Here is a 12,500-nt window from a genome sequence, read left to right on the forward strand (position 1 = left end):
ACACACACACACACACACACACACACACACACACACGCACACACACACACACACACACACACACACACACACACACACACACACGCACACACACACACACACACACACACACACACACACACACACACACACACACACACACACACACACACACACACACACACACAACTTTATAACACCACCAGTATGGGTTCAGGGAAGGCAATTCGTCTCACAGGTTTAATATAATTCTATGTCCAAGCAACAAGCATTAAGCAAGAAAGAGAAGGATGGGCAGACTGCATTTTCTTGGACTGCTTTAATGCTTTTGACACAGTACCTCATAAAAGACTGTTGCATAAGTTAGAGGAACAAGCTGGAGTAAGTGGTAGGATGCTTCAATGGATAAGGGAGTACCTCAACAGCAGGAAGCAGAGAGTTACTGTGAGGGGTGAGACCTTAGATTGACATGTTGACACCAGTAGGGTCCCACAGGGTTCTGTATTCTGACCTATCCGGTTTCTGACATACGTGAATGATCTTCCAGAACAGACTCATTTCTCTCAATGTTGCTGATGCAAAAATAATGAGAAGGATTAAGACCGAGGAGGACAGCAAGAGGCTACAGGATGACCTGGACAGACTGAAGGAATAGTCCAACAAATGGCTACTAGAGTTTAACTCGAGCAAGTGCAAAGTGATGAAGATAGACGTAGGGAGCAGGATGCCAAACACAAGGTACCAGCTGGGAGAGAAAATCCTCCAGGAGTCAGGATGAGATAGACCTCCCTGATCCTTGAAGGATTATATCTCCCTAATGGTACCTTGTATCTGGCCTCCTGCTCCCCGCACTTATCTTCATTTCCTTACATTTTCTCGGGTTAAGCTCTAACAGCCACATGTTGGACCATTCCTTCAGTTTTTCCAGGTGATCTTTTAGCCTTATGCTGTCTTTTGTCTTAATCCTTCTCATAATTTTGGCATCGTCAGGAAACATTGAGAGGAATGAGTCTATACCCTTCGGGCGATCATTTACGGATATCAGAAACAGGATAAGTCTGGGTATAGATCCCTGTTGGACTCCGCTGGTGACTTCACGCCATTCTGTAGTCTCACCCCTCACTCTCTGCTTCCTATTGCTTAGGTACTCCCTTATCAACTAGAACACCCTTCCAGTTACTCATGCCTATTTCTCCAAAGTATGCAGTTATCTTTCAGAAGTTCACGTTTAACTGTATGCTTGTGTGTGTATCTTCCTGAAGTGTGAAAACTCTCCCTTATTATAGTATAAATAATGATCTTTAAAACATATCAAACTAGACGACAGCACAGTGCAAATTTCCCGCCTCGTCTGGAACACATCCACCGCGTCCTGGAATTACCAGTTATTGGTGTTTAGTCTTGTCGTAATAAAGGGCCAAATGTTACCATTATTGGACACATAACTTTGCCAGTATATCGCTCCCTAAATTCCGGCACTTCATTCAAGAGTGCTCTATTTAATGCATTTAATATCTCTAAACGTTTAAATACATAACCTATGAGTCCTGATCGTGTTAGATATGTTTAATTGGCTATCAGTTAGCATTAAATTAATGAGTTGAATCCCGTCGTATTGTCATTAAGATTATTCTGTGACTGGTCGGTTCACTCTGCTTCCAATGGTCAATTTTTCATTCCCGGAACAATTGTTCTCTCCACTAGGAGCCTTTTATATGAAAGTCTCGTTCAAGACCTTGTTAATGAAGGGCGTATTGCCGCCATTGTGTTTGTGGTCTTCACTTGTTACCTCCCATTCAGGCATTGTTAATTGGCTGTCAAGTAATTATTGTTGTGATTTATGTTTCAGCTAAACTTTTAATATCAGGCTCCTCGTGCTGTCGGCACTGACCTCTCTGTTACGATGTCACTGACCTCTCTGTTACGATGTCACTGACCTCTCTGTTACGGTGTTACTGACCTCGCTGTTACGGCGTCAGTGACCTCTCTGTTACGGCGTCAGTGACCTCTCTGTTACGGCGTCAGTGACCTCACTGTTACGGCGTCAGTGACCTCGTTGTTACGGCGTCAGTGACCTCGCTGTTACGGTAGTAGTAAACTTCTTATCACCCCGCCAAAGGCGTTATCAAACAACGAATCCACGGTCTTAAGATAAGCAGTAAAGAGGTGTGGCCGGAGCCTCACTATAAGCCACACCATTTTCGGGCAAGAAGACTCAAGTTCCAGCTCCCGGGCCCTGCCCTCAACTTAGTTATGGGCCCTTCACTAAGTGCGGAATTTAATATCTATCAGCCTCCTCATTCTCATTAACCCTGGCGCTCCCCCTTCCGCTCTCTCCCTGGGAGAGCACAGGGTCGGTAGGAAGGGAGGAAGAGGGAAGAGAAAGTGGGAGAGGAAGGGGGAGAAGAAGGAAGGGGCCGTTATTGTGTGGGTCGCCCCCCACGAGTAGCAATATATTCATTCCCCCCCAAGTTCCTGCTAACTCCTATAAGTCTCTCCCTTCTCTGCTCTAACTATCCTGCACCTTTCCTTGTTCCCTTCCTCTCTCTCTCTCTCTCTCTCTCTCTCTCTCTCTCTCTCTCTCTCTCTCTCTCTCTCTCTCTCTCTCTCTCTCTCTCTCTCTCTCTCTCTCTCTCTCTCTCATCCTTCCCATTTTCCTTTTCCTCGCTCAATCTTTTGTTAGAATTAACTTGAGCAGCAGTTCTTGGCATCGAGCAGCCACACACACACACACACACACACACACACACACACACACACACAGAGGAGGTCTAGTAGCTGAGTGGACAGCACGAGGGACTTATAATCCTGTGGGCCGGGTTCGATTTCCCAGCGCCGGCAGAGACAAATGGGCAGAGTTTCTTTCACCCCTGATGCCCCTGTTACCTAGCAGTACATAGGTACCTGGGAGTTAGACAGCTGTTAAGGGTTGCTTCCTGGGTGTGTATGAAAAAAATTAGTTAGTAGTTAGTAACAGTTGATTAATTGACAGTTGAGAGGAGGGTCCAAAGAGCCAGAGCTCATCCCCCTCAAGCACAAATAGGGAAGTACTAACTAGGTGAATGCACACATATTGCCAGGATTTAACCCGTATCCGTTGTCTAATCTCCATGTATCTATTAATGTTAGGTGAACAGTTGCATCAGGTAAAAGAAAGTCTGTTCATTTGTGTTTGTGTGTGAGTGTGCGCGCGAGCGTGTGCACTTTCTTAAATGTCACTAACTTAGATTTGTCTCAACGAAATTCACACTCTAAGATTCCACTTTTTTATTTATTAATTGCAAAAGACAATGTCTTGAATTTCACTATTTTTTTTCTATCATGTTTACATTTAAAGCTGCGTAATCAGTTAACTTCAAGCATAACTTCGTTAATTCAGATCAAGAAGCAGAAGTTTGCTACTGAAGCCTGGAAACAGAGTTTGACTTTGTGGGAAAAGTTAAAAAAATAATTCAAAGCCGTTCGCCAGGCAGCTCCAACCGCAGCCTCACAAAAAATGAATATATATATATATATATATATATATATATATATATATATATATATATATATATATATATATATATATATATATATATATATATATATATATATATATATATATGTCGTACCTAGTAGCCAGAACGCACTTCTCAGCCTACTATGCAAGGCCCTATTTGCCTATTAAGCCACGTTTTCCTGAATTAATATATTTTCTCTAATTTTTTTCTTATGAAATGATAAAGCTACCCATTTCATTATGTATGAGGTCAATTTTATTTTATTGGAGTTAAAATTAACGTAGATATATGAACGAACCTAACCAACCCTACCTAACCTAACCTAATCTATCTTTATAGGTTAGGTTAGGTTAGGTAGCAGAAAAAGCTAGGTTAGGTTAGGTTAGGTAGGTTAGGTACTCGAAAAACCATTAATTCATGAAAACTTGGCTTATTAGGCAAATCGGGCCTTGAATAGTAGGCTGAGAAGTGCGTTCTGGCTACTAGGTACGACATATATATATATATATATATATATATATATATATATATATATATATATATATATATATATATATATAATATATATATATATATATATATATATATATATATATATATATATATATATATATATATATATATATATATATATATATATATATATATACTGCTGAGATGTGGTAAATATGATAATTTTCTTGGCTCAGAACCAAATATTTGTCAACATTAAAATATGTCTTCGTCTCTCTCTCTCCTTTTTAAAGTCTTATAATCTTCCTGTAGCGATTTTAAGACTTACTCTGCATTTATTTCCCATCATATGCTATTGTCCTTAGCACATTTGTTGTGTTGATGTTCAAGATTGTATCCAAGTTGTTCATATACTCTAAGACGCCGTGCAGTGACACCTTGGGAAGAGTGACCATGTTTCTGAACGTTTGCGTATATTTTTGCGAATATTTAGCACAATGTTGTGAACCGTGAGTACACGCTAAGCGTGTGGCACCGGGCGTAGTGGGTGTTTGGTCTGACATGTAGTCACTTTCACACATTAAAATCACGAAGTTTTGCAAAGATTCATGCTCGCGCGCACACGCACAGACTCTCACGTACACTCATTCTCGGACACGGACGGACACGCACACACACGTAAGCCTGTACCATGTACACCTGTTACAGCTTGCCGTCACTAACAACCTTGTTACCTCTCCACCAGGCTGCTGGGGACCCTGGGCTCGCAGAAAGGATCTATCGCCCCTGGAGGCGGCACCCTGACGGCGCTTCCCGCCGTCAGGAACGACCTGGCGCTGGGCTCTGCGGCGTCGTTCTCCGGCCGGGGACTACATCTGGGCAAGACTTGGCGGGAAAGATGCTCCTGGAGATGTGCTGCAATCGCTCTCATGATTCTCTCGGCCACACTCGCCGCCCTTCTTGCCTGCTTCATCGGTGAGTACCCCAGCAGGAACCACTGGTACCCCAGCAGGGACCATTGGTATCCTAGCAGGAACCATTGGTACCCTAGCAGGAACCATTGGTACCCTAGCAGAAACCATTGGTATCCCAGCAGGAACCATTGGTAGTTTTGGGTGGTACACCAGAAGGAACTGATACTAGGGGTGGGAAGCACATTTGGAATGGTTGGGAATGAGTGGCAGCGCTCTCTATATTCCACACTGACTGGCGAGTTGCTAATGTCATTCTTTGGAATGATCGTAAGCATATTTTTATTTATTTTTTATTAATTTATGTATACAAGAGTTGTCACATTCTTGTACATCCTCTAGCACGCATTGCGTTTTGGGCATTATTAATAATATAATAATGATAAACAATGGAGTAGGAGGTAAAGCAAGAGAAATATAATATAGAAAAGAAGAAGGGGGGAGTGAGCGAATGAATTGCACATATAGAATGAGTACAAATGAAACAGTTTCTCCCCTATTTTTCATATCAATAAAGAGAAATTGAGGGCCACGCCGGAGTAAGTGAAACATGGCTGGCACATTCCGTAGACTTTACGTGGCTGCTCCTGCTGCTATTTCTATGCCTGCATGTTGCCGTAAATTTATGTATGATAAAATAACTCGTCATAAACTTTTACAACGAACAATTGAAACTAAATAAATTTACACATTAGTTAGAAAACAAATAAATGTATAAATATCACCTGGTAAATATACACGAATATACGCAAATCGCAAAAAAAGTTGCTCTAAAAGGAGTTTGGTCATCTTGACACCTTAGGAAGGACCGGTTAAACAGTTCTCATGTTGTATCGCTAACTGTGGGACCTGCGACTTGCCGACCATGATAAGCTATAGTGTGTATAGTTTATACATATAAGTGTGTATAGTGGAAATGAGCAAGACGTTCCTCAAGTATCCATCCTCGTACTCAGCGCAGCTTGCTGATGAGTAAGGGTGTAAGGGATGAGAGAGGATAGGAAGGGTGCATGGGATGGGAAAGGCAGGAATGGGGGTGTAAGGGATGGGGTAGGGAAGGGAAGGGAGGGGGGAGGAGGGGAGTGGCGGGAACCAACCTAATCAGGTTCCAAATACAAGGCATTACCTTTGTTTGATGATAATGCAATAAGAGCCTCCCTCTGTCACAGGGCCAGCTGCAGGGTCCATCTGTTCTCTCTCTCTCTCTCTCTCTCTCTCTCTCTCTCTCTCTCTCTCTCTCTCTCTCTCTCTCTCTCTCTCTCTCTCTCTCTCTCTCTCTCTCTCTCTCTCTCTCTCTCTCTCTCTCTCTCTCCACAGGTCAAAACCCCATACTCCCCATTCCATTTTCCTCCAGCAATGAAAACGAATTATATTAGTAAACACAAAGGGGTTCAGTTATAAAAGAGTTAGAGTTCAGTAGAGCCGGATTGATACGTGATTATGGGCCTTAGAAGAACGGGGTGAAAGCGAGGGTGGCCCGAGGGGTGGCCCGGGTATAGCCAGGGTGGCCCGGGTATAGCGAGGGTGGCCCGGGTATAGCGAGTGTGGCCCGGGTATAGCGAGGGTGGCCCGGGTATAGCGAGGGTGGCCCGGGTATAGCCAGGGTGGCCCAGATATAGCGAGGGTGGCCTGGCTGTAGCGAGGGTGGCCCGGGTTATGAGCGCCGGATTTGAGTTTAGCGATGGACGCTGCCAAAAGTTGCTACAATTAGCGAATTTCCCATAAGAAGTTTCCGTCCTCTTCTTTTTCCACTTTTTTCCTTCTTTTTGATGTGGGTTGTGGCTGAGGTTGTTGTTGTTGGATTGTTGTGGTGGTGGTGATTGTTGGTGGTAGTTGTTGCTGGTGTTGGTGGGTTAATTGTGATGGTGGTTGGTGGTGGTGGTAGTTAGTGGTAGTTGGAATTGGTGGCTAATTGCTGGTGTAATTGGTGGCTAATTGCTGGTTTAATTGTAATGGTGGTATAATAACTGGTATTTTTGTATTCATATATATGTGAAATTTGGCGATTTACATCCATGAAGGTCTTTGTGGAGGTTGTCGCAAGACTGGTATTTACAATTTACAAATGATAAACAGAAATAATTTACTTTCTCTAGAAAGAGTAATAGAGGTTTCATGATGAATATATTCAGACGGATGAAAAGGCACAACAAAGGGCGATATTATTTATATAAACAAAATAAGGCACGCAAGAGTGATATAAATATGATATGTTTAGATGCAGGAAAAACCTGGGTAAATACTGGTTTGGTAATAAAGTTGTTGATTGTGTCGAGCAAATTATACCGGTTAATATAATTGACGTTGGATCATTGGCTTGTTTCAAGCGTAGGTTAGCCGAGGGGAATATATATATATATATATATATATATATATATATATATATATATATATATATATATATATATATATATATATATATATATATATATATATACACCGCCCCATCCTCTCAAGCCCGCCCAACTCCCCCCCCCCCCTCTCTCCCACAGTGCCTCCCCCCCCCCTCCCCACCTCTCTATTCAGTAATTAAGGCCAGAGTTGCAGAGATTGGGAGACTAGTGGAGAGGATTCAAACGCGGGACCCGGAATAGAGTTCGTCTGATTAGGTGCAGCTGTCGCGAGATTGGAATCGGTGGAGGAGATTAGAGGGTGAGGAGCGTGTGTGAGAAGCGCATCTGATTAGTGGTAGTGGTTGTGGGGTGAGATCTTCTACACCTGGAGTGGCTCTCACCCGGTGATAGGTACACCCGCTCTCACTTCATGACAGCAGAAATAAAAAATTATATAACAACGTGATCGGTAATTCACAACCTGATTAGTAATTAACAACCTGATTGGTAATTAACAACCTGATAGGTAATTAACAACCTGATTGGTAATTAACAACCTGATTGATAATTAACAACCTGATTGGCAATTAACAACCTGATTGGTAATTAACCTGATTGATAATTAACAACCTGATAGGTAATTAACAACCTGATTGGTAATTAACAACCTGATGGGTAATTAACGATAAGTACCGTTAAGTGTTACTTCATGTACAAGCACACACCACGACCTTTAACCTCTGAGTGTCTTGAACCACTAATTTACATATACTTAATGTACCTTAGATACAAAATGGGTCTTCCTTTTGGAGACGTTGAAGGATTATCAATAATAAAAATAGTTTAAAGTGCATATTACAATCGTGTGGTAATTTTTTTTAGCATTTTAATGCTTGGAAAGAACTTTCAGTGCCGGAGTTTATCTGCCTCTGGGTTGGCACTGTGCCTAGCCCAACACTTCTGGCACTATACCCATTGAAACCCACGTATATCTCTCCTTCAACCTCCTTGACACATAGCCACCTATATTCCTGCCGTGTCACCCACTTATGTCCCGCATTCACCCGTGACTGTCACGGGTGAAGGAGGGATGTACCCTGAGGCAGGGAGGGTGTGACTGAGGCAGGGACGGATGTGGTTAAGATAGGGAGGATGTGGCTGGTCGGGTGGTGGTGATGGCAGGTGTGGCAGCGTCACACCTTTGGCTTCCTTTACAAGTCTTCCCTTCAGGACACTTGTGTCTAGAAGACAGACAGGAGAGGCTACGAGACGGATCCTGGGAGTCTTGTGTCTCCCAGGAGAGAGAGAGAGAGAGAGAGAGAGAGAGAGAGAGAGAGAGAGAGAGAGAGAGAGAGAGAGAGAGAGAGAAATCTTATCTAAACTATCTCTGGAAAGTCAGGAGGTAAGTTTTAATTAGACTTCTTTCGGGTCAGGCAAAGTTTACATTTGTGTGGGTTTATATTCTTCAGGTTCTTTGAGGAGTGTATATTCTTGGTTCCTGGAGGATGTATATTACTGGTTCTTGGAAGGGATGTATATTCTTCAGATCCTCGGTTGAGTCACGGGAGTGTTGAGACAGCAAACATCTATATACATCAGGAAGAGTGTGGGTGCTGTGAGCCTTGAGCGGCTTCAGCAACACGCTGTGTCTTGAGAAGCTTTAGCGTAGGCGTCAAGACAGCTCTCCTGCTGTGCTGAGCGCTGTTTGCAACACAGTAAGTGCACAGCAACTTGGTACTGTGTTGACGCAGCCCAAGACTGTTTACATATATGAACTGAAGCATTGCGATTTCCTTTCAAAATGTAATTAATTAATAAGGACGTAAAATGTAATTCAGAGGAGAAAGAGGCGTAGAGTAGATGACGGTAAGACGGTATGGGTAGACAACATATATCGCCTTGTGAGACTGTGTCACCACCTTACATGCCAGGCCCCCCTCAATCTACCGTCTACTCACTTCTTGGTCTGCAATGATTTAAGACCCATAATAAGCGTGAGTTACGGTTGTATGGTCAGTGGTGTTGTGACAGGAAGTTGGTCTGATCTCACCGGGTGAACGTTCCTCTCAAACACACGACTCCCTTCAATATTTCACTAAGCTAAGAGGGTCGGGACTAGCCCCATTATTGATCACTGACTGCCGTTCCTCGCGCCTGTATATCGATGCAAGTTTTTGCAATCATAGGAACGTACGTCAGGAAGCTCCAGCTTGTAACATGTGCAGGATTCACAGGAAGGTTTCATAGGAAGAGTGTCATGTGCTGCCCAAACGCTCTTACTAATGACGTGATTGCTAGTTACATCCTCTGTTGAACAGGGGGGGGGGTGAGGGAGTGGGGAAGGGGGGGTGGAGGGGAGCGATAGGGGAGGAGTAGGGGTGATTGGAAAGGGGGAGGGGCTAGGGGGGGGGGAGTGATGAAGAGGGTGAGGAGTGAGAAGGGGCGTGGATTGAGGGGAAAGTGATGGGTAGGAACAGGAATGGGGAGGGGAGGAAGGGGAGGTAGAGTGATGGGGGAAGGCGATTGTGAATTTGCATGGCATGTGTGCTGTATAATTGATAATTCATGTGCATCACGTGATAAGCTGAGAAAAGTATAATGTGCGCAGCGTGCGTAGGGTGTGCAGCTTGTAGTCACCTAGTTGTACTCTCCTAGTTGTGCTTGCGGGGGTTGAGCTCAGCTCTTTCGGCCCGCCTCTCAACTGTCACTCAATCAATTGTTACTAACTACTTATTTCCTTCCTCCCCCCCCCCCACCACACATACAGCTGTCACACAGCCCGTGACAGCTGTCTAACTCCCAGGTACCTATTTACTGCTAGGTAACAGGGGAACATCAGGGTGAAAGAAACTCTGCCCATTTTGTTTCTGTCATCAGCTGGGATCGAACCCGGACCCCTAGGATTATGAGTCCAGAGCGCTGTCCACTCAACTATCAGGCCCCCATCAGCTTGTGTAGGGTGTGCAGTGTGTGTGCAGCTTGTGCAGCGTGTGCAGGGTTATCTTGAGGTTATCTTGAGATGATTTCGGGGCTTTAGTGTCCCCGCGGCCCGGTCCTCGACCAGGCCTCCACCCCCAGGAAGCAGCCCGTGACAGCTCACTTAACTCCCAGGTACCTATTTACTGCTAGGTAACAGGGACATTCAGGGTGAAATCAACTTTGCCCATTTGTTTCTGCCTCGTGCGGGAATCGAACCCGCGCCACAGAATCACGAGTCCTGTGCGCTATCCACCAGGCTACGAGGGTGTGTGCAACAAGACAATATCTAACAAACCACACTTAAGCGCGTATTTGGACACGCTCCACAGCACACACATGGACACGCATCAGCTGATAAAAACAAAACAAAGGTCTCATTTAATCCGATAAACAAAGCAGTTCGTTGATTAATGTGATCAGAGACACCAGCTGGCGTAACATAAACACAGGCCCTAGGAAGGATCCTGGAAGGATTGTGTTTGTCCATGAACATCTTCGTGTCTCTGTTCATGTTATTTCTGTGTATTTATTTGTATATGTTCTTCTATGTGTATTTGTTCATATTCATGTGGGTGTGTTTTTCCGCGTTCCTGTATTTGTCCACGTGTTTGTGTTTGTCTGTGTCCAAGTTCACTTGTTTGTGTCTGTGTCTAAGCTCAAGTCACATACCATTAAGGAAAAAGAGAAAAAGATGCAAATGCGAACGAGACTGTCGTTCCCTCTATAGGTGAAGAAAACTATTTACAGAACTACCCCCTGCGTCCCGACCTCCTCTGAGCACGACAACTGTACGGCTCACAATGGAAATACAACCTATTTCAGTAAACATTTAAAGCGTCGAGGGGGTGAGGGAGGGACGGGGGGGGGGTGAGGTGAGAGAGGGGGGGGGCAGTAAAGTTAAGGCACAACAACAACAACAACAAAAACAACAAAAACTATTCACCGACAGCACTCAAATTACACACATCATAAAAAAATATATTCGAAAAAGTGCCCCAAAATATAAGGTCACAAAATATAGGAAGTCAGACCGTCTTCAGAAACATGGGTTCGAAGCATGAGTTCGAAACATGGGTTCGAAACATGGGTTCGAAACATGGGTTCGAAACATGGGTTCGAAACATGGGTTCGAAGCATGGGTTCGAAGCATGGGTTCGAAGCATGGGTTCGAAACACGACACGGAAACGTACGCTTCGGATGATCTGGATCAGTCGTCGTGAAAAGCTCAGTCCACCAGGATGTACTGTGCTTGTTTAATGAGGAGAAGTTCCAGCTGTTGCCTGGTAGTAAAACTTGAAAGACTAAAGGTGGAGCAGCTCACAGTCATGACGCCGGTACACTCTCCCGCTTATAGAACCCGCTGAAAGAACTGATACCCAACCGCAGGAAAAGCACTATATATATATATATATATATATATATATATATATATATATATATATATATATATATATATATATATATATATGTATATATATATATATATATATATATATATATATATATATATATATATGTATATATATATATATATGTATATATATATATATATATATATATATATATATATATATATATATATATATATATATATATATATATATATATATATATATATATATATATAAGCTGGATAACAAGAACCGCTGAAACCCAAACCAAAGAAATATGGCGGGGGGCACTGATCCCCGTTAAACACCTGGAGAGGTGGTGGTTCTCAAGGAAAGTATGTTGCTGTGAGTGGTAAACATTGAGTACCACTTACGGCTGACCGTTCCTGATGAGAACAGGTAATTGTGTTGGCTGTACTGAGGTCTGGTTACCCTAACAGCTCCTCCGGTTGTGTTGTGGTCTCATTATTTGCGCGAGGAGCCCCCCTGGCTGGCAGGACGGTCTCCGGTGAGGGGAAGAGACGTAGGAGGAAATGGGAAAGAGCACAAAGTGGAAAAGGTGGGAGGAGGAGGGGGAAGAGAGGGAAAGGGACGGAGGTGGAAGGTAGAGGAGACAAGGTACAGAAAACGAAAAGCTATGATGGAATAAAGGAGAATATTATTTTAGAAGGGTAATGATTACTTCACTGTTCGTCTCTATACACAGGAGGGTGCAGGAACCAGCGACTCCTGACCATCACTGTTAGCAGGCTGAGGGCGTCGTTCCCTTAGCTGACCACTGACCACCATAGTTTTCTCTAGAACACGACCCGCAAATTGGTTAACAACCAGGTACCAAATTACTCCTAGGTGAAGAGAGGCGTACCGTTAAGCTTTGGCGCCTTAGTCAATCC

At 43.6% G+C, this 12,500-nt stretch overlaps 1 protein-coding gene across 1 annotated transcript in view; it reads left to right on the forward strand.

The window, feature by feature from the left end:
* Positions 1-12,500, forward strand: part of Ten-a (tenascin accessory) — a gene marked incomplete in the record, with an annotated part of 418,622 nt that overhangs the window by 268,874 nt on the left and 137,248 nt on the right. Inside the window, 1 exon segment of the mRNA XM_069310940.1 lies at positions 4,678-4,907. Coding sequence (XP_069167041.1) covers positions 4,678-4,907 — 230 coding nt within the window.

Source organism: Procambarus clarkii, chromosome 68 (genome assembly GCF_040958095.1).
Source record: "Procambarus clarkii isolate CNS0578487 chromosome 68, FALCON_Pclarkii_2.0, whole genome shotgun sequence".
In the NCBI taxonomy this organism is placed as follows: Eukaryota; Metazoa; Arthropoda; class Malacostraca; order Decapoda; family Cambaridae; genus Procambarus; species Procambarus clarkii.